The sequence below is a fragment of the Microcaecilia unicolor genome, chromosome 3, assembly GCF_901765095.1.
Source record: "Microcaecilia unicolor chromosome 3, aMicUni1.1, whole genome shotgun sequence".
Classification (NCBI taxonomy): domain Eukaryota; kingdom Metazoa; phylum Chordata; class Amphibia; order Gymnophiona; family Siphonopidae; genus Microcaecilia; species Microcaecilia unicolor.
In genome coordinates, this window is record NC_044033.1 from 45224799 (window position 1) to 45251959 (window position 27161).

At 44.7% G+C, this 27161-nt stretch overlaps 1 protein-coding gene across 4 annotated transcripts in view; it reads right to left on the bottom strand.

Moving 5' to 3' along the window:
• The window catches only part of LOC115465411 (multidrug resistance-associated protein 7-like), a 120717-nt gene that overhangs the window by 73549 nt on the left and 20007 nt on the right, over window positions 1–27161 (bottom strand). For 2 of the 4 annotated variants that reach the window (XM_030195856.1, XM_030195857.1), the window contains 2 exons: window positions 25506–25673; window positions 6242–7622 (listed from right to left, as the gene is read on the bottom strand). In XM_030195856.1, the coding sequence (XP_030051716.1) occupies window positions 6242–7622; window positions 25506–25666 (1542 nt within the window). In that variant the 5' untranslated portion in view covers window positions 25667–25673. Of the gene's footprint in view, window positions 1–6241; window positions 7623–25505; window positions 25674–27161 lie in introns of those variants that run through there. The other 2 variants (XM_030195858.1, XM_030195859.1) reach the window with 2 other exon arrangements.

Below are 27161 nucleotides of genomic sequence, written 5' to 3' on the forward strand. Positions count from 1 at the left end.
CAGACTTTAGAGAGTGCTGTTTCTGTTGAGTGTAGTGGGCGAAAGCCAGATTGAAGCGGGTCGAGGACGGCCTGAGAGGAGAGGAAGTCAAGGCAGTGGCTGTGGACAGCACGTTCAAGTAATTTGGAGAGGAAGGGTAGAAGAGAGATGGGGCGGTAGTTGGAGGGACAGGTGGAGTCAAATGATGGTTTTTTGAGAAGTGGTGTGACTACAGCGTGCTTGAAGGTGTCAGGGACAGTGGCAGTGGAGAGAGAGAGGTTGAGGATGTGACAGATTGAGGGGTTAACTGTAGGAGAGATGTTGGTAAGCAGATTGGTGGGAATGGGATCAGAGGAACAGGTGGTGCATTTAGAGGAAGAAAGAAGGCGAGCAGTTTCCTCTTCGGTGATCTCAGGGAAGGAGGAGAAGGAGGCCAGGTTAGGTTGGTTGAGGGAGTGGGTTAAGAAGTCACAGGGAGGAGAAGGCTTGGAAGTGAATTCAAGGTTTATCTTCTGCACTTTATCGCGGAAGTAGTCAGCTAGTGTTTGAGGAGAGAGAGAGGGGTGGGGTGGGAGCGGAGGGTACTTTAAGTAGGGAGTTGAGGGTGGCGAAGAGGCGACGAGGGTTGGAGCCAAGAGAATTGGTTAATTGAGAATAATATTCCTGTTTGGCAAGGAATAGGGAGGACTGGAAGGAACATAGCATGAATTTGAAATGGGTGAAGTCTGACAGGGTGCGAGATTTCCTCCAGAGTCGTTCAGCAGAGCGGGTGCAGGAGCGAAGGTAATGGATGCAAGGGGTTAACCAGGGCTGAGGATTAATGCGCTTAGTGGGGCGAGAGACAAATGGTGCTAGGGTATCCATAGCAGTGGAGAGAATTTCATTGTAGGTAGAGACAGCCGTGTCGACAGATTCGGAAGACGAGATGGAAGGGAAGAGAGTGGAGATGTGAGAGGATAGGGTAGGGGGGTCGACAGCTTGGAGATTCCTGAAGGCAGTGGTTATAGTTGGGCGAGGTTGAGGGGGAGGGTGATGAAGAGTGAGGGTGATTAGGTGATGATCTGAAATAGGAAGGACTGAGGTGCAGAAATTGGAAGGTGAGCAGGAAGAGAAGAGAACGAGGTCGAGACAATGGCCATCACGGTGAGTAGGGGTGGTAGAGCATAGTCGGAGGTTAAAGGAGGATATCAGAGTGAGGAATTTAGAAGCGTAGGAGTTGGATGGGTTGTCAACGTGAATGTTAAAATCACCAAGAATGAGGGATGGAGATGCGAGATCAAGAAAGACGGTGAGCCAGGTGTCGAAGTCAGTAAGGAATGAAGAGAGGGGCTTATCAGGGGGGGCGGTAGATGACTGCAACTCTGAGTGGTAATGGGTAGAATAGCCGGATGGAGTGAGCTTCAAAGGACGAGAAGCAGTGAGACTGCGGTAGGAGGAGGGGTTGGAAACTACAGGAGGGCGAGAGAAGTAGCCCGACGCCTCCACCGCGGCCATCTGGGCGGGGAGTGTGGGAGAAGAGATAACCTCCATGACAAAGGGCCGCGACTGAGGCAGAGTCGTCAGGGGAGAGCCAGGTTTCAGTTAGGGCGAGCAGTTGGAGAGAACGAGCGATGAAGAGATCGTGGATGAAGGGCAGTTTGTTGCAGATTGAGTGGGAATTCCACAAGGCGCATGAGAAGGGGAGGGTGGAGGGGGGAGGAGGGGAATAGAGACGAGGTTGGAGACATCACGGAATCGTTTGCATGGATAGGAGGAGGATAGGTGAGGGGGGCCCGGATTAGGATTAATGTCTCCCACGGATAGCAGGAGGAGGAGCAAGAGAGTGTGGAGGAGGGTGGGGGAGGTCGGGCGACGAAGGCGACGAAGATGGGGTGCACTTAGGAGGAATGGTGAAGGGTTAATGGTAGGAAGGAGGTGTTGGAGATTAAGGGCTAGGAAGGAGGAGGGGGACAAGAGAGATGGTGAGGTGGTGAGGGATGGGGGTGAATAGGGTATTGCCGTAGCGGGCAGGACGGGAGGGAACACAGGTGGGCAATGAGTTCCAGCGGTGGACGGCGGTAAGGGGAGGGGAAAAAGATTAGGAAGGGACAGGGCAAGGAAGAGGATGTGGACAGGGGCCATAGGTAGTGATTGCTGATTGCGGTGTGACAGGTGTAAGTGTAGTGACTGAGGTGAGAAGCAGATAGATACAGCGAAGAGCCGGAGGCTTGGAATTGGAGGGATTGATGGACTGGAGAGTGGGTAAGTCAGTAGCTGGCAAGTAAGGCAGTGGCTGCCAAGCTTGCAGGCAGGGTGGAGCAAGCTGGTGCGGATGGACAGGAACGAGCAGGGGGGCAGGTAAGTCAATGGCTGTCAAGTTAGCAGGTTGGCAGGTAAATAAATGGTGACAAGCTAGAAGGCGGGTTGGGGCATGATGGGGCTGATGGACAGGAACGAGCAGGGAGATGCTGGAGAGCAGGTAAGTCAAGGGCTGACAAGTTAGCAGGCAGGCAAACAAGTCAATGGTTGACAAGCTAGCAGGCGGGCTGGAGCATACTGATGCAGAAGGACAGGAACCAGCAGGGAGAAACTGGAGAGCAGGTAAGTCAATGGCTGATGAGTTAGCAAGCTAGGAAGCTAGTAGGCAAGCAAGTAAGTCAATGGCTGACAAGCTAGCAGGTGGGCTGGAACAAGCTGGTGCAGATGAACAAGAACGAGCAGGGAGAAGCTGGAGCAAGCAGGCTGGAGCAGATGGACTGAAACAAGCAGGGAGAAGCTGGTTCAGGTGGATTGGAACACGCTGGAGCAAAACTTACTACATATGCAACTTCTCCGTCATAGGCAGCCAACTATGGAATGCCTTACCAAGATCCATTCGAACAGTCAATGACCATCTACCTTTCCGGAAGCTGCTAAAAACTTACCTCTTCAAGCAAGCCTACACAAATGACCTGACTTAGACTATGAGTTCATCTGCGCTACCCGGATCAGACTATGAAGACTGAACCTGGAATTTGCTCCCTATTTAATCCTTTCTAACATATCCCTCTTCCTACCCCTCCCTATACATTCTCCCATACTTAACAACACACTAATCCCAATATACACCCATTCCCCTACCTTTACCATCCTCCTTTCTTGCCCATCTAACCTACCCACATCTAAACGACCTCCTCTTTACTTACTATATTACAGCTGCATCCACTCTATGTTACTTTGTTAACCTGATATACTATGTAAGCTGCACTGAACCTGCTAGTGGGAAAGCGTGGGGTATAAGCATTACAAATAAATAAATAATCATAATTTAAAAACTACAAACTAGTCTGTTAACAAAAAAAATGAAACATAAACAGCATGAAAATAGCCTGCATAATGTCAGAGGAAGACATCATCTCCAACCATTAACTTCAGACCATTTCCAGAGATAGCAAGATGGAAATAATAATCCTTTAATTTCTTTCCAAATCTCTACATATTTGATCCAGATAACAGTTTGGGAAAGACTGTTTCATAGCATAAGAACTGCCACTGAGAAGGCCTTTTCCCATCACTTTCACAAGGGTGATACTCAGCATGCAGCCTTGAAATAACCACAGGTTTCTACAAGGCCTGTACCTGTGAAACCCATCCTTTAAGTACTTGGATTTCTGATGATGGAAAATCTTAAAGCTCAAGATCAATTTAAAATTCTACTCCTCTCATTGGCAGCTGACGAGACCTAGCCAGGCATAAACGAGCACTTTCTCTCCTTTTTTGTGCCTGTCAGCATCCTACCAGCTGTGTTTTGAATAATTTGCAGGGTTCTTATAACACTAGCAGGTAACCCAATACATAGACTATTACAATAGTCTAAAATACTAATTACTAGTAGGGTACTATAGCTGACGGGAGGGCATTTTCATCTAAACCAGGGGAAACCAGCACTATATAAACCCAATATGAACCCTCCCTATCCAGAAACACCTTCCACGTTGGTCTCTGGAATAAAACTGAATCAATTTTACCAAAACATAAAAGCTCCATTTTAAGCACACTGAGCACCAATCCAGTGTCTTGCAACCAGTTAGCCACTTACGCAAGTCAACCATTGAGATGTTCAGTAATTAAATCAGGAAAGTTTCCTAGTGAAACTAAACGTTGATATCATCTGTATAAATAAACAGGAGAGAATCCTATAAGTGAATAATCTGATCAAGAGGCTGCAAAAATATTAAATAGCAGGGATGATAAGGAAGCACTCTGGGAATATCCCAACCCAGTTCCCCTGTAGAAGACCAAATCTAAACCTTATCTGAAATGTTCTCCCTTTAGAAATAATTAAATCCAAGATAATACTTTCCCTACAGACCCAGTCAGGCACAGTTTTCAAGCAATACGTCAAACTCCACTAAATCAAAAGTAGAATTTAGGTCCACAGCAATCAACAATACAGATTCATTCTTATCAAGTGAAAATAGACTGAATTCTGCCCCACACAAATGGATTCTGTCCCATTACCTTCTCTGAAGTCTGTTTGCCCCTCATCTAAACATTTTCCTGAAGAAAATCTTCTTGTGAAGCTACTTCTTTCTCAGTCAATTTGGACATAAATGGCAAATTAGAGATAAGTCTATAATTGACACATAACAATATATCATTTGTCTGCTTTTTCAGAATTGGTGTAATTTCTGATTCACATGCAATGAGACAGAAAACATTCAAAATCAAGAAAGCATAGAAGCCCTATTTACTAAGCCATGCCGTACCCCCAAACTCTTTCTCAGTTATCAGCCTCTGAAATCAAAGGATAGAACTGTGACTTAATATCAGATGACAATTAATCAGTCTAATGCACAGATCAAAGCCAAGAAGGGGTACACTGAAGTGTGAAGACATCGTTCAAACAATGTGAATATGTGTAAAGTAGTACTACTACTACTTAACATTTCTAAAGCGCTACTTAGGTTACGCAGCGCTGTACAGTTTTACAAATAAGAATAGTCCCTGCTCAAAGGAGCTTACAATCTAAAGGACGAAATGTCAAGTTGGGGCAGTCTGGGGAAATATTTTACCCACAGACTTCACATCAATTTTTAAAGAAAAAGATTTCACTTTAAAAACTGAATTGGGAAAATGTGCAAATTGGCTATTGGGCTCATTTTCAAAAGAGAAAAATGTCCAAAAAGTGGCATAAATCTGGATTTGGACGTTTTTCTCACAAAAACGTCCAAATTGATAATTTTTAGAGATTTTTCTATGAAGTCCGTCAGAAGTGCGTTCAAATCACAAGGGTGCGTGTCAGGGGTGTGTCAAGGGTGGGATTTGAGTGTTCCTAACAGACGTTTTTCAGCCATAATGGAACAGAACAAAATTGTCCAAGACTAACACTAAGATGTTTTGAACTACACCTGTTTTTATAATAAATAAGGCACAAAAAGGTGCCCTAAATGACCAGATGACCATTGGAGAGAATCAGGGGTGACTTCCCCTTACTCCCCCAGTGGCCACTAACTCCCTCCTACCCCCCAAAAAATGTGATTAAAAACATTACTTGCCAGCCTCTATGTCAACCTCAGATGTTACACTCAGGTCCATTAGAACAGCATGCAGGTCCCTGGAATAGTCTAGTGGTAGGTGCAGTGCACTGCAGACAGGTGGACCCAGGCCCATACCTCTCTCTACCTGTTACGCTTATGGAGGAAACTGTGAGCCCTCCAAAATTCACCAGAAACCCACTGTACCCATATATAGGTGCCCCCTTCACCCGTAAGGGCTATGGTAGTGATGTACAGTTGGGGGTAATGGGTTTTGGGGGGGGGGGGGATGTGGGGGCTCAGCAGACAAGGTAAGGGAGCAATGGTGAGATGTGTACCTGAGTGCATTTTATGAAGTCCACTGCAGTGCCCCCTAGGGTGCCCTATTGCTTTCCTGGGATGTCAAGGAAACCAGTCTACTAAAAATGCTAGCTCCTCCTACATCCCAATGGCTTGATTTTGTGAATTTTGCACTTGGACGTTTTTTGTTTGAAAATGGACCAAAAAACAAAACGTCCAAATCACAAAACCTTCTATTTTCGAAAACAAAAAGACGTTTTTCTGTTTAGAAAATTACCTTCTTTCCTATTCAGATTTTGGACAATTTTTGCAAAACATCCAAAATCGGACTTAGGCGTCATATCGAAAATACCCCTCCATATGTGCATAATTGTATACATGATGTGATATTTAAAAAATAATTTCTGTGCATAAAACTCTGTTTCATGCAGGTAAGTGCCTTTGGAAAGTGATCTGAATTGTTTTACCTTGATTCGTGAATCCTTGTGTTCCATCATCTTCATTCTGCTCTGCATAACTCGGCCGGCTGCATATTTGCTGATAGGTGCAAGTAGCAGGATCAGGCCCAGCCCTCCAAGGGAGGACACCCCCATCTGCAGATACAGAAGATAGGCAGTGACCAAAAACTGGAATGGGAGGCTCCATACTTCATGGAAGCTGGTACAGAAGGCGATCAGACTCTCTGTGTCAATGCTCATGAAATTGACAATCTCACCCGTTGAGAAGCGGGACAGGGTGGTGCTGTTGACGCGCAGGGATTTGTGATAGATGGAGGAAATAACAGCAGTTCGGACCATTATAACTACTTTGTCCACTTCATATGTGAACTGGTTACACAAGAGAGCACCAAGGAAAGAGCTGAGAAAGAGTCCAGTCGCATATAATATCCCATGACTAAGAGGTTCTTGCCGGGTCTCCATGAAATTTACCAGTAAGTTAAGGAGAAGGGGGCCAGCAAAGGTCAGCATATCGCCTCCCAGCTTAAGTAACCCCAGGGAGTAATATCTGAGTCCAAAGGAAGAGTGGAGCACAGACAGGAGACGCACGTTCTTCTGTGTATCTGGAGTCCTGCCAATGGTATCATTCGTAGCTGCAGTTAGTCCAGAGCACAGTAGATTGTCTCTGACATCAGCTTTAGTAAAGTTGCTTGCCTTTTTCTTATCAGCCATCTTTGATTGCCAGCAATTGCTGAAATGGGTGAAGACTGTCCTTGTCTGAAGCTTGTGAGGTAGAAGATAGACATCTTCAGGATGTTTTAGCTTCTTTTGGTACCCATGTTTTAACAAAGGATTCAGCCAGAGGTAGAAAAAACGTGAAAGCCAGCTCTCACCATCCTCACTAACAACTTGTGCATCAGATGTCAGAGTTCCTGAGCTTGAAAGGAGGGGTGCACGTTCAGAAGCATCATTGATGGAACCAAAATCTTGTCTGCTGGGAACAGGGGCAATGAATGCAATTACATATACAACTAAACAGGCCAACTGGAGGCATGTGATGGCAAGCTTTGAGATGGAACCAGGCTGGAGTGGATAAGCTGATTCCCAAGACTGGCAATAAGACACTATGGTGATCACCAGGGCTGGCACAGGCAGAAGCACCAGAATTACCATAGCCAGAGGACCTCTGGAGATGCCATAAACTGATCTGAAGAGCATGAGCAGTGCCAAGCCATGTGTGACCCACGCCAGTACTGAGATGGCACCTGCCAGCACCTCCAAAGAAATGGCACCCTGCTGTGGAAAGACAGCTGCTAGGATTATATCAATGAGGGAAAGGCTGGCAAAGAAGAAGGACACAACGATCCGGCATTTCCAGCTTGGTCTGGAGAGGTTGTCATAGCCAGGGAATCTACAAAACAGAAGGGGGAAATACACAAGGATCCTCTAATTTTATAGATAGAATTTGAATCAGTAACAGCTCCTAATCTCGGCACCAGAACACTGAGAGGCTCCTGACCGCTTTTTACTGTAGTCTCTCAGAAAATTTGAGGAAGAAGGACCTTGCCAGTAGAAACCAATAAGGTCAACTTCAAATTCAATTATGAAGGACTTTTCAGTACACATATAACAAAAATGAAGAGTAGACTATACAGCTCCACTTAAATGCCCTGGACACTATACAAACAAATGATAGGTGGTCATTTAAGTAAAACCAGAAATGCCAAATATCCTCCCCTGTCCCAGCCAATCTTCCTTCACAAGTACTAAAATGAAGCATTAGGGAGAAAATTCACAATTAAAGAGGAGGGTGGATCAATTCAGTACTGTGGAACAGAAGTCCTTTCATAAGTTTAAAGGGAAGGGTGGGTCAATATAGTGCATCTACCCTCAACAATTACATTACAGTCCATCATGGGGGTAACTCTGTATAGTGGAAGCCAACATCTATGTGCTGAATATGCATGCAAATAATTTGAATACTGGGGCATATGTGTGTAAATTAAAATATTCTGCCTAAGCGTTACTCTAAAAAAGAGGACAGGTATACAAAGATGTGTATCCAAACAGCAGGTTTATTTAAACATAAAGTCAAAAGACTTGACGCAGTCCTGCGTTTTGGTGCTAACTGCACCTGCCTCAGGAATCAATACAAGGTATCTCGATGTGAGCAACATAAATATACATATCATCAAAACATAAAAGAAATACTAATAATTTTATTTAGATTTGCTCACACCTTTTTCAGTAGTAGCTCAAGACGAGTTACATTCATGTATACTGGGTATTTCCCTGTCCCTGGAGAACTCACAATCTAAGAGGCCCTTTCACTAAGGCGCACCTAAAATGGATGTGCGGCAAAATTAGCCAGTCGTCCAGATAGGGATGGACTTGCATTCCCTCCTTGCGGAGGAAGGCCGCGATGACCACCATTACTTTGGAGAAGGTCCGCGGAGCCGTAGCCAACCCGAACGGGAGGGCTCTGAACTGGAAGTGTCGGCCCAGCACTGCAAAGCGCAGAAAGCGCTGATGAGGCGGCAAGATGGGAATATGTAGGTAAGCTTCCTTGATGTCCAGGGAGGCCAGGAATTCTCCCTTTTTCACCGCAGCTATTACGGAGTGGAGGGTCTCCATCTGGAAGTGCCGAACTTTCAAGGCCTGATTGACTCCCTTGAGGTCGAGAATAGGCCAAGCAAATCCTTCTTTCTTTGGCACCACAAAGTAAATGGAGTAGCGCCTCTTGCCAAGCTGATCTACTGGCACCGGGACCACCACGCCCAGGCGGATCAGGTTGCTCAAAGTCTGCTGCACGGCAGCTGCTTTGACCTGAGACTTGCAAGGAGAGTTTACAAACCCGTCTCTTAGGGGTCGGCAGAACTCTAGCTTGTAGCCGTCTCTGATGACTTCCAGAACCCAAGCGTCTGAAGTTACCCTGGTCCACTCGCCCAGAAACGAGGACAACCTTCCTCCTATCTGCACTGGGCCATGGACCAGGTCCCCGTCATAGGGTACGCGACCCTGGGGGCGGGCCGGACGAACCTCCGGGACGGCGGTCCTTACGAAAGGAATGCTATTTGGGGGAGAAGTTCCATTTGAAGGAAGCGGAGGCAGAGGAGGCCGACTTGCCCGGGCGATACCGACGGGCTTCCTGGAATCGGCCCTTAGAGGAACCAGGACGGGCATTGCCGGCCCGAGTCCTGACCTCCGGCAACTTCTTGCCCTTTGACATGCTGAGCTCCATCACGATCTTGTCCAGCTCATCCCCAAAGAGAGCTTGCCTTTAAAAGGCAACTTGGCTAGGCGAGATTTAGAGGCATGGTCAGCAGACCAGTGCTTCAGCCAGAGCCACTGCCGCGCAGAGACTGTCTGAGTCATGCCCTTGGCCGAGGCTCTCAAAACATCATACAGCAAGTCTGCCAAGTATGCCAGACCCGACTCCAGGGTCAGCCATTCCACCCTCCAGGAAGGGTCCGAGGGGGAAGCCCGCTGCAAAACAGTCAGGCATGCCCTAGCCACGTAGGAGCCGCAAACCGAGGCTTGCAAACTCAGAGTGGCCGCCTCAAAGGACGACTTTAAGGCTGCCTCCATTCTCCTGTCTTGGGTGTCCTTCAGGGCAGTGCCACCTTCCACCGGCAGCGCCGTTTTCTTAGTCACGGCAGTGACTAAGGAATCTACCGTGGGCCAGACAAAGGCTTCCAGTTCCCCCTCAGGAAAGGGTTACAGACAGGACATAGCCCTGGCTACTTTCAGGCTCGCCTCAGGGGCATCCCATTGCGCTGAAATTAAGGTCTGCATGGCTTCATGAAAGTGGAAGGTTCTAGGCGGGCGCTTCGTTCCCAGCATAATGGCGGAGCCAGTAGAGGCTGAGAGAGAGCCTTCCTCCGGAGAGGCAAACTTCAAAATGCTCATGGCCTGCACAAGCAGGTTGGGCAAATCCTCTGAGCGAAAAAGCCGCGCTGCAGAGGGTCATCCGCTCCATCCGAGCGGGGATCAGCCTCTTCCATCGTTCCGCTAAGGATCTCTGGGAGAACTCAGATACGCTGCCGTCATCCACATCAGAGGAGACCGAGTCCCCCGAGGGTGGAAGATCCACCCAAGGGCGCTTAAGCATAGAGCCTCATCACCCCGATCAGAGAGGTGGGCAGGGGCAGTGTTCTGCATAAGAAATGCCTAATGCAGCAGCAAAATGAACTCAGGGGAGAAACACTCCAGTCTGTGCATTTCTGCAGCCTGTGCCACGGCCCTAGAGGCGCCCTCCATCTGCGCTCCCAGTAGCGGGGGAGAGGTGTGTTGCGCGTCCAAAATGGCGTCCGGCGCGAAACTCCGAGGAGCCGCGCGGGAAGAAGGGCGTTTTAATTTCGCCGACTTCTTACTGTCGCCCGATTCAAGGGCGACCAAGCTGTTAAGATCTCCCATCTCGAGGGCGGCCCAAGAAGAAGCCGACCGAGCTGCGTGGCCGGTCACGACCGGGAGGGCGGCCAGCGGAGGATGGGCGCCTAAGGCGGGAAAGGCCACCGCGCTGGAGGAAAAATCGGTGAACTCTCCCGGTTCCGAAAAGGCGCGCAAAAAGGGCGACTCTACCTTCGATCCCCCGCTTCCCCGCTAGGCGTGTGAACGCGTTCCGGGGAGCGTCTTTTTGCGCCCTTGCCATCCGAGGCCATAGCCACGTGGAGACCGTTCGGGGAACCCCCTGCCCGCTAGTAAAAGGTAAAAATTACCTGCTTCTTGCTCCGAGCAGCGACGACTTGTTCCAGTGAGCAGCTGCGAATGGACGTCCTTTTTGAACGTTTTAAATTTTTTTTTTTTTTTAACGGAGCCAGCGGGAGGGGGGAGAAAAGGAGGGACCTGGCACCACCAGGTTTGCACTTGCTCACAAAGAGCCCTCAACCCCAGGTACTCAACAAAACCTAAACAATTAGGCTTGGAGACCTAGCCAGAGCTGCTGCTGTGTGACCACACACCTGCTGAGATAGAGAACATACTGAGGAATTTCCGGCAGCACATGACCACATATAGGGAGGCAAAAGATTGCTCTCTATCTCCACCTGCTGGTAGATGGACACAACCCACCAGTCTATGGATTGATCGGCTTGATGATAGGGAACTGCCGATTACTGCCGGGTAAGTGCCCCGGGTAGAAAATAGAAAATATATTCTACCGTGTGTTTTGGGCGCACGCCAAAAATGGAATTACCACCTGGTAGCCAGGCAGTAGTTCCAATCTGGTGCATGTTGGACTTGTGTAGACACCTATGCGCCTTAGTAAATGAGCCCTGAAATTTGTACCTGAGTTCACAAGGAGGAGCAGTGGGATTTGAACTGGTCACCTCTGGATATCAAGACTGGTGCTCTAACCACTAGGCTACTCCTCCACTCCATAGTGTAGCACATCAAAAACTGAATAAAATATAAGGAACATTCAAGTAAAACATAAAAAGCATGTTTAATTTTTAGTTATTAATAAGTGACCATTTTATTGAGTCTCTTATAACAACTCTGTTATTCCAGGCAGCAATATGTGGGTTTTTTTTTTCATGTTTGGTGTTCAGCGTTGCGTGCATTTGGTAGCGCTATACAAATGTTAATAATAATAATAATTTTAACCTATTATTGATGTGTTATTATTTACTATTAGATTCTCCAGCCCATTTATGTGTTATCATCATCAATGGCTGGTATGTTGTATCGTATATCTGTGCATTGATATGTCGAGATCAATGGCTGCTTGCATGAGGTTATACTATTATCCTGTGTTGTTTTATTATAATCTCTGTTTCACTATGATCTCTTTTAATGTTTAATATTTCAATATTGAATATATCATGCACATATTTAAAGAGTATGTATGTATGTGCGACTGCTGTTTGGATACCATCTGTTCTACACCCTACTTCTTGTTTTGTACATTGTGTGGTTTGCAGCTAGGGGGATACTTCTGTTTGTTTTGTTTAATCGTTATTCTATAAACAAGCACCTAATGCAATAGTGCATAGCTGGAAGATGGGCATACAAAGGGATGGTATTTGGGTGAAGCATCACAAGGGTGTACAGTTGCGCATAAATTATACAGTAGGCATGAGCACTTACACCAAGTCCATGACTATCGTAAGTGCTCATGCCTAAACTATAAGGTGTTGATATTCAAAATTATTGAAATGGAAAGGATAGCCTCTTGGTTTAAATTACTTATGTCTGCCTAGCCACTGATATTCAGCAGCACTTAACTGGACAGTGCTGCTGAATATCAGTACTCATCAGTCATGTCCCAAGTGGGCAGATCAGAGGCATTACAGCGGGAAGCCATGGAGAAGCCAAGAGACATTTGGGTGCTGGTAATATTCAGTGCCAGGAGCTACAGCTGTAGAGCTGCATAAAAAGAAGTCCTAACTTTGCCCCGGTTAGCTATGTGGGTGCTAGCACTGAATACTGGCTGGCATCCATATAACTTCTAGGTACTGTCCTGCAATGTACATTGCCATGCCTTCCAATCCTCCCATCCCGGTGAGCTCTAATCCACCTCCCTCCCTCTCATCCAGCACCAGCTCCGATCTCCCTCCCAACACCCCCCTGGTACCAGCTCCAATCTCCTGCCCTCTCTCCCACACGGCACCAGCTCCAATCCCCCTCCCAACCCCCCTACATAAGGATCAGTCCCCTCCCCCACAGGTTAGAGGAGGCTCCCCCAACCTACCTTACTCCCTGGTGATTCAATGGGGCAACTGGGGCAGGAACAAACCACACTTGCTCCTGCCCCTAGCAGTTCCATAGTAGAAATGGTTGTCATGACCTCTAGTGGGAGCCATTCTTGACTGGGACCTGCATAACAGACAGCTCTTATGCAGGATCTGCTAAGTATGGCTGTGTTACATGATTTCCTTCTCTCATAATGGTACTTGAGTTACCCGATCTTCTTCTCCCAGACTCCTGCATTACCTGATCTCTTTCTCACTGACCCACATTTGGGTTACCTGATCTCCTTCTCTCTGAATGGTACCCGAGTTACTTGATCTCCTTCTGTCCTACTCACATCTGGATTGCCTGATCTCCTCTCAGACTGGTAGCTTGTTGAGAGAAGGAGATCAGGAAACCCAGGTATCAGTCTGAGAGAAGGAGATCAGGTAAAATTATTCACCTGTAGCAGATATTCTCCAAGGACAACAGGATATATATTCTCACAAAGGGGTGACATCATCTGACAGAGCCCAGGCAGAGAACTTCCCAATAACTTTTCCAGAAATGTTTGGGAGACTGCACTGCGCATTCGTGCACACCTTCCTACCTGCCCCTGCCATGCAGGCCCAGATAGTATAATAGGAGGAGTGGCCTAATGGTTAGTGCAGCAGGCTTTGATCCCACTACAATTCCCACTACAGCCCCTTGAGACCCTGGGCAAACCACTTAACTCTCCATTGTCTCACTTACAAAAACTGAGATTGTGAACCTTCTAGGAACATAGAAAGTACTTGCTTATAACATGTGATTGACCTCCCATCTTGAATTTGATGGTTAAGCAGATAAAATACAACTCCTAGGGGGAGATGAGCGGGTATGTAAGAATATTTGTCCCGTTGTTCTTGGAGAACATATGCTACAGGTGACTAACATAGAAGATGAGGTCTGCCCATCAGGCATACTCGTTGATTAAACCAACAATCAATTCATGATTAAACAAACAATGGATGTGGTATAAAATGCATATACTTGATCCTGATCTCTCTTTGCCACTTTTGGGACACACTGTAGAAGTCTACCTGGCACTGTCCTTAAGTCCCAACTACTGGAGTTGCTGTCAAAGTCCACTCCAGCCTATTTTGATCTGTCTTGTTTTATATGGGACCCAGACCGTAGAAGTCCACCTGGCATTGTCCTTATGTTTCAACTATTTTAATTTTCCCTCATCAGAAGCACTAGGGAAAACTTTATCACATCTACACACTACTACATGCCGTATAGCACTGGGAGTGTCTCTAGACCTATCAGCAGCTTTTGATTTGGTGAATCATTTGTTACTTCTCCAGTGTCTTTCAGCATTAGGTGTTACTGGAATGGTATATAATTGGTTCTTTTATTTCTTGTCTTCTCATACTTTTCAAGTTAAACAGTCAGCAACTTTATCTTCAGTTCGCTCGCTATCCTGCACAGTACCTCAGGGATCTGTACTTTCACCACTTCTGTTTAATATTTTCTTAAGCTCTTTTAATCCAATCACATGGTATTAGTTAATTTTCGTATGCAGGTAACATTCTTCTAGTGCATTATACCTCGAGTACGTCTGTAGACCTCCAACCTCTACAACTCTGTCTCCGTGAGGTAGTTAACTGGCTTAAGGAACACCAACTTGTACTCCACCCAGTGGCCTGTTGGATTTCCGGGGATGCCTCTCCACTGTCACTTACTGCCCCAACCCTTTTTGATAGACATATACCGCCGGTTAAATCCTTCTGCTATTTAGGCATCATCCTTGACTCATCACTTTCTTTTTCATTACAAACCTCTAGTGTACTCAAAACAGGTTTTTACTTTTTTCATAAATTAAGAGCTGTTTCCAACTATATAGACAATAATTCCCTCTGTATATTATTCTATGCTTATATTAATTTGAGGTATGATTACTGTAACACTATTTATGCAGGAGTAACAAAATTCAATCTTAAGCGCTTATAAACACTTCAAAACACTGCTGCTAGAATACTTTGTCAGGGCAAGCGTTATGATCATGCTCCCCCATTATTAAAACATCTACATTGGTTACCTATAGAATATAGGATTAAAGTATTGACATTGGTTCATAAAGTTCTTTATTATGGCACACCAGCGTACTTGTCTTTGTTATTTCTTATAAACCTTCAAGTCTGATCCGATTGCTACATGATAACAGACTTGTAATCCCCTCCCCCTCTCAAGCTGTGGGCTTCTATCTGAAGCTCTGCCTTTTCTGGCTCCATCCTTATAGAATTCCCTCCCAAAACACCTCTGATTAGAACATTCCTATACTGCTTTCCATGATGAATTGAAAACTTTTTTTTGTTAGAAACTACCTTTGCTGCTTTTTAACCCTCAGTTTTAGAAAGGGAGAACACGGTAGTGCCCAGTGGTGACGCCATAATTTCTGAATGGATGAACGTCTATTTTATGTACCTCTTGGGTGACTGTCCCTTTCCTGTCATACTATAGCGACCTGCTTTTATATTTTTATTTTTTACTGATTTTATCATACACCACTCTGACTTGTCCCTCAAAAAGGGCAATATATTAAATTCAATAAATGATAAAACGATATTGGATTTGCCATGAAAGCCCTCTCCAGAACATCCTAATCTGTCTTGCCATACATGGGACACAAACTGTAAAAGTCTGTCTTGCACTGGCCTTAGTACTTTGCAGCTGGAGTTGCTGTTTAAACAGCACTCAACCCATCAACATGCATGCAGTCATTATTTTTCATTTTTATACCATCCTTTTTTTTAATTGTCACCTGCCTCAGGAAGGCATTTCAGGAACTGTGACCATCTTCTCCATGAATATGTATTTCCTGACATTACTCCTAAGTCTACCACCCCGCAACGTCAATTCATGTCCTTTGGTTTATTGTTTCCCCATCTCTGAAAAAGATCTGTTTGTATATTAATACCTTTCAAGTTTATGTAAATGTCTGTATCGTATCTCCCCTATCCCTTCTTTTCTTTAGGGTATACATATTCAGTTCTTCCAGTCTCTTCTCATACATCTTTTGGTGCAAACCCTACACCATTTTCATCACCTGAATCGTTTCAAGTCTTTTTATGTCTTTAGCAAGATACGGCCTCCAAAACTGAACACAATACTCTAAGTGGGGCCTCACCAACGACTTGTACAGTAGCATCAAAACCTTTTTTCTTCTGACGGTTATGCCTCTCTCTATGTAGCTTTGCATCCTTCTGGCTACAGACACTGCCTTGTCACACTGTTTTGTCACCTTCAGATCCTCAGACACTATCGCCCCGTGGTACCTTCCCCTGTAGTTTTGTTCCCCATGTGCATCACTCTGCACTTCTTCACATTAAACTTTAACTGCCAAACATTAGACCATTCTTCTAACTTTTTCAGATCTCTTTTCATGTTGTCCACTCCCTCTGAGGTATCCACTCTGTTGAAATTCTTGGTATCATCTGCAAGAAAGCAAACTTTACCTTCTAACCCTTCAGCAATGTCACTCACAAATATATTGAATGGAATCTGCCCCAGCACTTGAGGAACTCCACTATTTACCTTTCTTTTCTCCAAGTGAATTCCATTAACCACCATCTCCTGATGTCTGTTAGTCAACCAGTTTCTAATCCAGTTCACTACACTGGCTCCTAACTTCATCCCGTCAAGTTTATTCAAGAGCCTCCCATGAGGAACCGTGTCAAAGGCTTTGCTGAAATCCAAGTGTGTGTCCTCAATCTAGTTCTCTGGTCACCTAGTCAAAGTAATTAATTTGTTTGGCGTGATTTACCTTTGGTAGAACTGTGTTGCCTCGGATCTGGTAACCCCCTGGAGTCCAGGAAATTTATTATCCTTTCTTTCAACAGTGCTTCCATTACTTTTCCAATCACAGGAATGAGGCTTACTAGTTTCTCACTTTTTATTTGTCACCATTTTTGTGAAGAGGGACCACATCTACTCTTCTCCAGTCCTGCGGAACCTCTCCCATTTCCAAAGATTTATTAAACAAATTTTTGAGAGGACATGCCAGAACCTCCCTGACTTCCCTCAGTATCCAGGGATGGATCTCATCCGGTCCCATGTCTTTGTCTACCTTCAGTTTTTCAAGTTGTTCATAAACATTTTCTTCCATGAACAGTGCAATATCTGCTCCATTCCTTTGTTAGCCAACCATGGTCCTCCTCCAGGAGTTTCTTCCGTGAAAACAGAACAAAAGTATTTGTTTAGAATGTCTGCCTTTTCCTCATCAATATCCACATAGCGGTTCACAGCATCTTTCAGTCTCACAATTCCATTTTTAGTCTTCTTTCTTTCACTACTATACCTGAAAAAAATGATAAAGGGGATGGAACTCTTCTCATATGAGGAAAGGCTAAAGAGGTTAGGGCTCTTCAGCTTGGGAAAGAGACAGATAAGGGGAGATATGATTGAGGTCTACAAAATCGTGAGTGGTGTAGAACAAATAGAAGTAAATCGATTTGTACTCATTCCAAAAGTAGAAAGACTAGGGGACATTCGAGGAAGTTACATGGAAATACGTTTAAAACAAATAAGAGGAAATATTTTTTTACTCAATGAATAGTTAAGCTCTGGAACTCTTTGCCGGAGGATGTGGTAACAGCGGTTAGTGTATCTGGGTTTAAAAAAAGGTTTGGACAAATTCCTGGAGGAAAAGTCCATAGTCTGCTATTGAGACAGACATGGGAAGAAACTGCTTCCCTGGGATTTGTAGTATGGAGTGTTGCCACAATTTGGGTTTCTGTCAGGTACTTGTGACCTGGCTTGGCCACTGTTTGGAAAACAGGATACTGGGCTAGATGGGCCACTGCTCTGACCCAGTATGGCTACTCTTATGTTCTTAATATTTGCTCCTAATGCCAAGGAGTAAGGCATTACAGTAGTCCAAGTGTGATAGGACAAGCATTTGTACCAGTATTGAAAAGGCTTTTTGAACAAAGAATGACCTGATTAGACGAAGTTGTCTTATTTTAAACATTGTTTTCTTCCATAGTATGTTAATATGGGATGTGTATGATAAGGAAGAGTCTAGGATGACTCCAAGCACTCTAGCCTCTGATTCAACCGGGAAGGTGATGTTGTTAGGCAGTTTTATTGAAGTTGGGACCTCGGTTCCTTGATTCCAGATCCAAAGAATCTTAGTCTTTTGGGTATTCAATTTCAGCTTGCTTGCTAGAGCCCAGATCTGAATAGTGTTCATTCCGCTTGTTGCAGATCGGGTTGGATCTTGGTGTAAAGGTGTTAGTGGAAGAAGGAGCATGATGTTATCTGCATATGACAGTAATAGTTCTCCTGGTCCCAGGTGAATAGAGGTGAGGGAAGACATGAAGAAGTTCAATAAGATGGGAGAGGGTGGGGACCCTTGGGGAACCCCGCATTTCGGAAACCAGAATTTGGATAGGTTTTTGTTTTGTTTCACTGAGTAGCTTTGACGTCCAACAACGATTACTAAACGGGAAGAAATGTTCAAGCCTAAAAAGAAGGACTTCCTAGGTTAGACTTGTTTCAGTCACGTCTAGAGTACAAAAAGGTGCTCTGATTGAACAGCTAACCACTGGAAGGATTAAGGCATTGACATTTCTGTAATCTCCCAGTGGTTGCTGTCCTCCTCCCTCTCTGCTGAAACTGAAAGGGGTTACCACTACCAGGCTCTATGATAGCTTCAAGTATCATGGGCATTCTTAACAGAGCAGGTCTAAGGAGTAGTCTAATGGTTAGTGCAGTAGACTTGAAACCAAGGGACCCAGGTTCAAACCACTTTTGACTTTTTTAATAATCCTTTTGACATCTTTTTAATAATCATGAGCCCTTGGTCTTTGCGGTGATCCCTCCCCCCCCCCCCCCCCCAAATCAAAGAATCCCTGCTATCACTGGAACAAAAGAGTCAGAACTCAATCTGATCTCGAGTTGTGTCTCCTTTCCTAGCGTTGTATTTGGGAGGAGGGTTATGTTCCTAGGGACATTATTTTACACTGGTTCCATTGGAACAGAATGTAAAAACATATTTTCAGGAAAAAGTTGCAAAAATTCTACTTTTAAAAAAACAGTACCAAGATTGTCACAGTACATAATGGCACTAGTCTGTGAAAAGTAGTATAGACAGACTCGTCTTGCTGCGCAGCTCAGAGGAAATTCTACAGAAAAGTGTTTGAAATCTGAGGGACAAATCTGTGATAGGTTTGAATAAATGTACATAAAATTTGCATAATTTAGAATGTTGAACACATTTACATTATCAGGGCAATTTTGTAAAGTACACCCTATCAGTTATGTGCCGATTACATGCATAATTTAGCAGAATGATATTTGTGTGCACATACATGCATAAATGCCACAGTCTGCCTAAATTCCACCTCTTCTGTAAAGATGCACATATCTTACATAGTGCATACTTTTACAGGTGGGAATGCACATAGGTGGAGCATGGGCGGGACTCACACTTACGCACTTATAAGAACATAAGGAACATTAGAATAGGACTGGAATGATCTCTGGAACACGTTTGGGGAAACAGGGAGAAGGCAGTCCACAGAAGCCACAGGGCCTGGTCACCAGGAGGAGAGGCGAGTGTAGGCATGGGATACAGCCACAACCATGACAACTGGAATGAGCTTAAACAGATTCTTCTCTTCTGACTCATAGATGATGCTTAGGAGAAACGTTAAAACATTACTGTTTCAGAAATTTGTTTTAACATAATTTTCTTTTCTTTTTTTTTTAAATTATATCCCAGAGTTTTGCTGTGGTTTGTCTTGTATTGTTACCCGCTTTGAACTGAAAATTATTAGCAGGATATAAGATTGTATGATAAGGTACGGTAAGTATATTCCTAATGAATGCTCTCTGGATCCTGTTCCATATCTTGTGGAGTATGACAGGAGTCCATCTTGGCACTTACCCTATTCAACATATATTGGGCACCTCTTTTAACTCTACTTTAGTCCATAGAACTTACCGGCTTCATATACTGTATGAAGTTGACATTCAAATATTGGTATTACTAGATCCCAATAATCCTCAAGAGATTCATTCCCACAATAATAAACTTACATATGTATCTACCTGGCTACATGCCAATAAAATGAAACTCAATCCTGACAAATCCAAGGCTGTATTATTCTCTGCTACACCTGAGCTGCCTCTTGTTGCACCACTTATTCTGTGTGGGATACAGGTCCCACTAGTCCTTTCCCTTACGTTTCTTGGCATTTTTCTCAATCATACCCTAAGTTTTCAACCTCAACTTTCATGTCTAATTTGACATTGTTTTTTCAAACTCCGTTTAATACATTCTAACAATCACTTCTTCACCCTTTGGCTTTCAATATTCTGTCCATTTCCTCATCCTCTCTCAATTAGGTTATTGTAACTCTCTATACAAAGGTCTGAGACGAAAGGATCTGCGTCATCTTCAAATTATTCAAAACACTTCTGTTAAAATCATTACAGAGTCAAACAAATATGATCATGTAACCCCACTCCTTAAAAGTGCTCACTGGCTACCTATCACACATAGGATCACCTACAAAATTCTTCTATTAGTCTTCAAAATTAGAAAATCCAAAATCCCTTCTTTCTTGGTGCACGCTTTGACTCCATATGCCCCTTCTCAAGCACTCCATTCATCCTAACATCATCTTTTAGCTGTGCCATCCTTCTATCATATTAGACTCCATATTACACGAGAGTCTATTTTTTCTGTTGTGGGTCCCACTTTACGGAATGCTGTGCCCTTTCACCTCAGATCACAGACCTTTCTAGAAAAATTCAAAACAGGGCTTAAAACATTCCTCTTTGAGTGTCATGTCCCCTACCTCAACGCAAGCGGCGTCCTCGGGCTGCACAGGTCCCATCGACACACACACTTGACTGGCACAGCCCTGAGCCATGTGTGTGTCGTTCTTCTCTGGCTGCAGGCTCCTTGATTGCTTTGCTTCCATGCACCTGGTTCTGCTCTCTCTCTCTCTGCCTGGCTTCCAGGCTCCTTGATTACTTTGCTTCCACACACCTGAGTCTGCTCTCTCTCTCTCTCTCTGCATGGTTTCCCTTGCTTCTCTCCTATTGGTCTTCTGGTTCCTCCTTCCCCTGCTTTTGTCCTATGGTTGTGCTCCTTCTCCCTGCTGGTTCCTGCTGATGTCAGACGCCAGCACTTTATCAGCTGAGCTCTTCCTGGACTCCATGCTTCGGCTTCTACTTTGGAAGGTGTTGCTAACTCTGTAGTCTGCTTCTTATCTACTTGTCCCTTGTTACTGACTTTGCCTGTGCCTGGATTTCTCTTCTGCCTGCCGCCTGCCTTCTGACTTTGCTTGTGCCTGGATTACTCTCTTGCCTGTTGCCTGCCTACTGACTTTCTCCTGTACCGGGATTACTCTTCTGACTGCCGTCTGCCTACTGACTTTTGCCTGTACCTGGATTACTCTTTTGCCTGCCGCCTGCCTACTGACATTGCCTGTGCCTGGATTACTCTCTTGCCTGCCGCCTGCCTACTGACTTCCACCTGTACCTGGATTACTCTCTTGACCTGCTGCCTTCCTGGCCAATACGTCCACCACCCAGCTTCCAGCTCCGTCCCGTAAGTCCTGCAGGCAGGCCGCCCGCACCTAGGGGCTCAACCTCTGGGGAACGGCAGTCAGCGCAGGTGAAACCTGGGGTTGTCCAGCCACCAAGCAGAACCTGGTCCGGGTACCTGGCTCAGCAGTGCTCTACTTGGTACAAGAACTCACAAGTCTGACATTGAGGATGAATTTATATTTACATACTGTAGATTCTCAAGGTGATGAGCCTGTCAACAAGCTCAGACATACCAATCACTACCTTATCCCTGCTGATATCCTATCGTTCCTATCATTAATTGTAGTTTTCTCCCTCCTTATACTCTCTTTTTTTCCCTTATTATCCCCCTTTCGACTATTTTTCTCTTTAATCTTTTTAGAATAGTAAGCCGCTTAGATATTTTATTTGACTTGCAGGATAGCAAGACTGGAATAAACTTGGAAAAGAGATCCTTAGTCCATCTGACATAAATAGAAAAGTTTCTGCAAATGGTTTCAGGGAGTCATTTGAAATGCAAGGGTTGTGCAACCTGCAATATCACGTTCGAATTACAAACCTGGTTTATTGACCTAACACAACTCTATGTTTCTGGCTGCGATACAACTACCTGCACCACTGACTACATTGTTTAGGGGGGGGGGGGGGGGTTGCCCCTCTCCAAAAATGTATATTGGCCAAACTACTTGGCAGTTGAGACAGAGGATTAGTGAGCATAAAAGTTGTTTGACCTTGACAAGAATGAAAGAGTCTTTAGTACAACACTGTTCAGATAAATCTAATGATTTCTCGGTTTTGACATGTTTTGTGTTAAATCATGTCAGGGGCGTAGCCAGGCATCAGATTTTGGGTGGGCCTAGTCACGAGGTGGGTGGGCACCAAGTGTTCTCCTCCCCCCCTCCCCAATGCAATGAGGCCAGTATCAGCAGCTTAGGAAGCTTAGACTGCTGAAGTGGAAAGCAGTGTTTTCAGCACCATCAGGGGGAGGACTTCAGCTGGCAAAGCTTGGGATCCCCACTAGCTAGCACTAAATATGTGCTGCTGTTGGGTGGGCCTGAGCCCTAAGTGGATGGGCCCCAGCCCACCCATGCCCACCTGTGGCTACGCCACTGAATCATGTTGAAGCAAATGTGAGTGACTAGAGGACAGCATTACTGTGGCGAGAACAATACTGTACTGGATATCCACTTTGAAAACGGAAGAACAGCATGGTCTCAATCTCAAGACAGTGTGGCATCATTTTTGAGTAAATATCAAAGGAGCTTTGCATAAGTACTTAAGTATTGCCATACTGGAAAAGACCAAAGATCCATCAAGCCAGCATCCTGTTTCCAACAGTGGCCAATCCAGGTCACAAATACCTGGGAAGATCCCAAAAAAGTACAAAACATTCTATACTGCTTATCTCAGAAATAATGGATTTTCCCCAAGTCCATTTAATAATGGTCTATGGACTTTTCCTTTAGGAAGCCGTCCAAACCTTTTTTAAACTCTGCTAAGCTAACCGCCTTTACCACATTCTCTGGCAACAAATTCCAGAGTTTAATTACACATTGAGTGCAGAAATATTTTCTCTGATTCATTTTAAATGTACTACATTGTAGCTTCATCGCATGCCCCCTAGTCCTAGTATTTTTGGAAAGCGTCAACAAACGCTTCACATCTACCCGTTCAACTCCACTCATTATTTTATAGACCTCTATCATATCTCCCCTCAGCCGCCTTTTCTCCAAGCTGAAGAGCTCTAGCCGCTTTAGCCTTTCCTCATAAGGAAGTCGTCTCATCTCCTTTATCATTTTTGTCGCCCTTCTCTGCACCTTTTCTAATTCCACTATATCTTTTTTGAGATATGGCGACCAGAATTGAACACAATATTTGAGGTGCGGTCGCACCATGGTGTGATACAAAGGCATTATAAAATCCTAATTTTTGTTTTCCATTCCTTTCCTAATAATACCTAACATTCTATTTGCTTTCTTAAGTGTAGCAGCACACTGAGCAGAAGGTTTCAACGTATCATCAACGACGATACCTAGATCCCCTTCTTGGTCTGTGACTCCTAACGTGGAACCTTGCATGACGTAGCTATAATTCGGGTTCCTCTTTCCCGTATGCATCACTTTGCACTTGCTCACATTAAACATCATCTGATGTCAGCCTAGTGATACAGGTAGTGGAGGCATCCCGCAGCCAGGTTTGAGAGCCACTAAGCAGTGGAGACTAGTAGCACTGCTATAAAGTATAGTTTTTTTAACTCTTTTTCTAAATGGTAATATTGTATTCACAGTCATTAATTTTATGTTTCTTTTGTAGAGAATCTGGTCCTCTAATTCCCTGACACAGCAGTGCAGTGAAACACTGGCCACTGTCAGCAGGATCACATTCTTGGTCTGAAACTTCTTGTGAAGCACCATGTGCACAGATAACTTTTTTGACATTTTTTGTGGGCTGGTATGCACATTATTGTGTTAGCTGGAAGGTTTTCTAATGTTGATAAAGTCACTGCTCTCTTAATCCAATGATAATTGTAAATTATATATGTTTAGGGTCTGAGAATTTTTCTTTCCAATATTTCACAGTGTATCAAGGATTTACATGTGTAAGACTGATACATAGTGTGAAAATGTATATTTTGAGCAGATTTTGCAGTTCTAGCACAAATTGGTCTTGTCTCTCCTCATGTTCACTGTTTTATATTGTGTGCTGTAAATATGAATCCCAGGAAGAGGGAGGGGATATACAGGTCCTGGGACTGTATATATGGATGTCAGGGATGGGGAAGGGAGATATGTATAGATGGGTAAACAGCTTTTTCAAATGATCCTCCCTACAAGTGAAGGTTTTTTTTCCCCCTTTTCTACTTGGGTATTTTCCTTTTTGATCTTATTTTCATTTGTTTCAGTATTACCATTTTCTTTAATGTATTTTATTATTATGTATGTTTTTGTTGCAAACCTCTGAGAATGGCAGATCGAGCATTGATCACACTCTGTATCTGTAAGTTTGCAATTGGTTAAATAGTGCACATTTCAGTTGGCATTCATAGGAGAGGTTTCTTATATGATTCAAATTGGTCTTTTCTACCCTCTGATTAGTAGTTTGTAAAATATACAAGATCGTGCAGTATATACATTTTTGAAATAAATAAATAATTTCTTCCTCCCCTTACTCTGCTCTTTTGTCCTCTCCTTTCCTCTCACAACAGCTCCTAAAAGGTTTTGTCCTCTTGCCTATCTTCACCCTACTACTATTCTGCTCTCTTTTCTTCCCAGAATCTTCTTCTCTCTGTCCTGCAGTTTTTGCCTCCACCTTTAGGACATTTATATACAGTCAGAGGAATGATACCTCCCCTCCAATCTCACATTGTGAGGAGCTCCATATACAGCCCTAGGAACTGTCCTTTACCACCACACCTCAACACCATGAACAGCCATATATACAGCCCCAGGAACTCGCCATATATATAACCCCAGGAACTCTACCACCCCTCCAACCGCACACTGTGGGGTGATGCAGATAGAACCTCAGGAACTGTCCTTCTCCCCCACACCATGAACAGCCATATAGAGAGCAATTGGAACTGTACCTCCCATGCAATCCTGTACTGTGGGGAGACACATACACAGCTCCAGGAATTCTGTTTCTCCTCCCACAGTAGTGGAAGCCACATATATATCCCCAATCTGTCTTTCCCTTCCAGCCTTCTCTGCTACTAATCCCACACTCCCATTCCTCCAGCCTTCTCCTCTGCTTCTGCAGCAATTTCCTGCTTCATTAGCCATTTTCTCCCCCCCCCCCCCCATCCCTGGATCTCTTGCTTCTCCCTCAATTATCCCCATTCCTGGTCTTTTGTACCTTCCCTCCATTCTCAGTCTTCTCCCCCCCTCCAGTAAACTCTCTCTCCCATAAACCTATGCTTAGGGTAATAGACAAAAATGTTTTGATAGGGAGAGAGAGAATAAAAGTGCTTGCATTATATAGGGAGGGGGGCAGAAAGATGAGTGCAGATGGTAGGGTTGAACAGAGGGTCAGAGCTTACCTTGGTGTGCCCACATAACAGGCGCTCGTAACAGCAAGAATAGCATGAGAAAGCGAGTTTAACACCAGCTGTTTAAAACAGTATCCAATGCTGCCATGGAACCAAACTGGCAGCGGTTCTGAGGGACTGGTACCACAGAGATCAGCCAGAATCTCCTCCATCTTCTACCTGTGAAGAAACAGTAGCACTGAGCCAGCAGAAGGGAAAGAAATACAAGTTCAAAAATAAAAACTAGAGACCTCCAGGCATTTTCCTACATCCTATAAACTGTATATCATCTGGTGAGGAGAGGAAGAAGATGCTGCTCTATTGCCCTGCTTGTGCTGAGCACCCTGGGGGGGTGGGGGGGGCAGCTTGTTTGCACCTCATCTCTTCCAGTTCCAGCTGCTGAGGTTTGTCCGCTCTTCCCGTGCTAGCCCGATGTCAGATTCATCCACTTCCTCCCAACTAATGTAATCTAGGAAATTATTCAGCCCAAATTGAACACTGTACATTATTGTTTGGAGTAGGAAGTTTGAACTGTAAAGTATACAACATTTTTATAAATTAAGAAGTGGTTGTACGTTTTAGAAAACAGTACCTAATGTTGTAGGGACACTGGGGTGTGAATGTTGAGGAAGACAGAGTATGAGTGAGGTAGTGAGTGAAAGAGGAAAGTATGACTGACTGATATGCGATATGTTTATGAGAATACTAGTAAAACATGCCCGTTTCTTGCGCAAATGAAACGGGCGCTAGCACGGTTTTCCTTCCGAACCTCCCCCCCTCCCTACTCACCCCTTTGGCGTTCTGAAGGCGCTGACCGCCATTGTTGCGGAGCTCGGCACGCCACCTTCAATCTGCTGAGTCGTTGGTTGTGAAGCCACTGACACCATTGCTCCGCCCTCTACGTCATCACGTCCGCCCTCTACGTCAACACAGTGTTTTCAGTGGCTTCACCACCACGAACCCTTCAAACTCGAAGGAAATGCCCGGAGGACCTGACAGTGGCGTCAGTGTCCTCAGAACGTTGAGGGTGAGTTTTATTATATAGGATTAATGTTTTTTGATAAATAAAGACTTATATTGGAAGAATAATAATTATTGTTGGTTAATATGTAAATGGGAGTATAATTATATTGAAATTGTGGTACCCTGTATAAATACACTGAATTCAGTGGGGATATCCTGAAAACCCCAACTAGCTGAGTGTGCCCCGAGGACTGGGTTGAAAACCTCTGCTCTAAAGTGTTTGGATGTAATTTTTATTTTTAATTTTCATTTTAATTTTTTATATTACTACAATTCACTTATAAGTTGATAAGAAGTTTTTCTAAAGTTTTTTTTAATTCAGATATTTATGCGTTGGTATGGCGTACCGGCACCTTTTATTACTTCCCATGTCCCCCTCTCACTGATCCTGTTTCCTCGCTTCAGAGTCCGGGTCCCCAATCAATCAGTACAAGACCTGGCCAGCACCAGCACACTCAACCTTCGAGCCTATCTGCTCGTGGAGACCCTGCTGGTACCGCCCCTCTGACACATATATATGTCAGAGAGGGCGGAACAGGCCTTCCTGAGCGCATGGAATTGGCACCAAGGCTTGTTAGTGCTTGTGCCGGGCCTTGTACTGGCTGATGCTGGGGACCCAGATTCTCAAGCAGGCAGAGAGGTGAC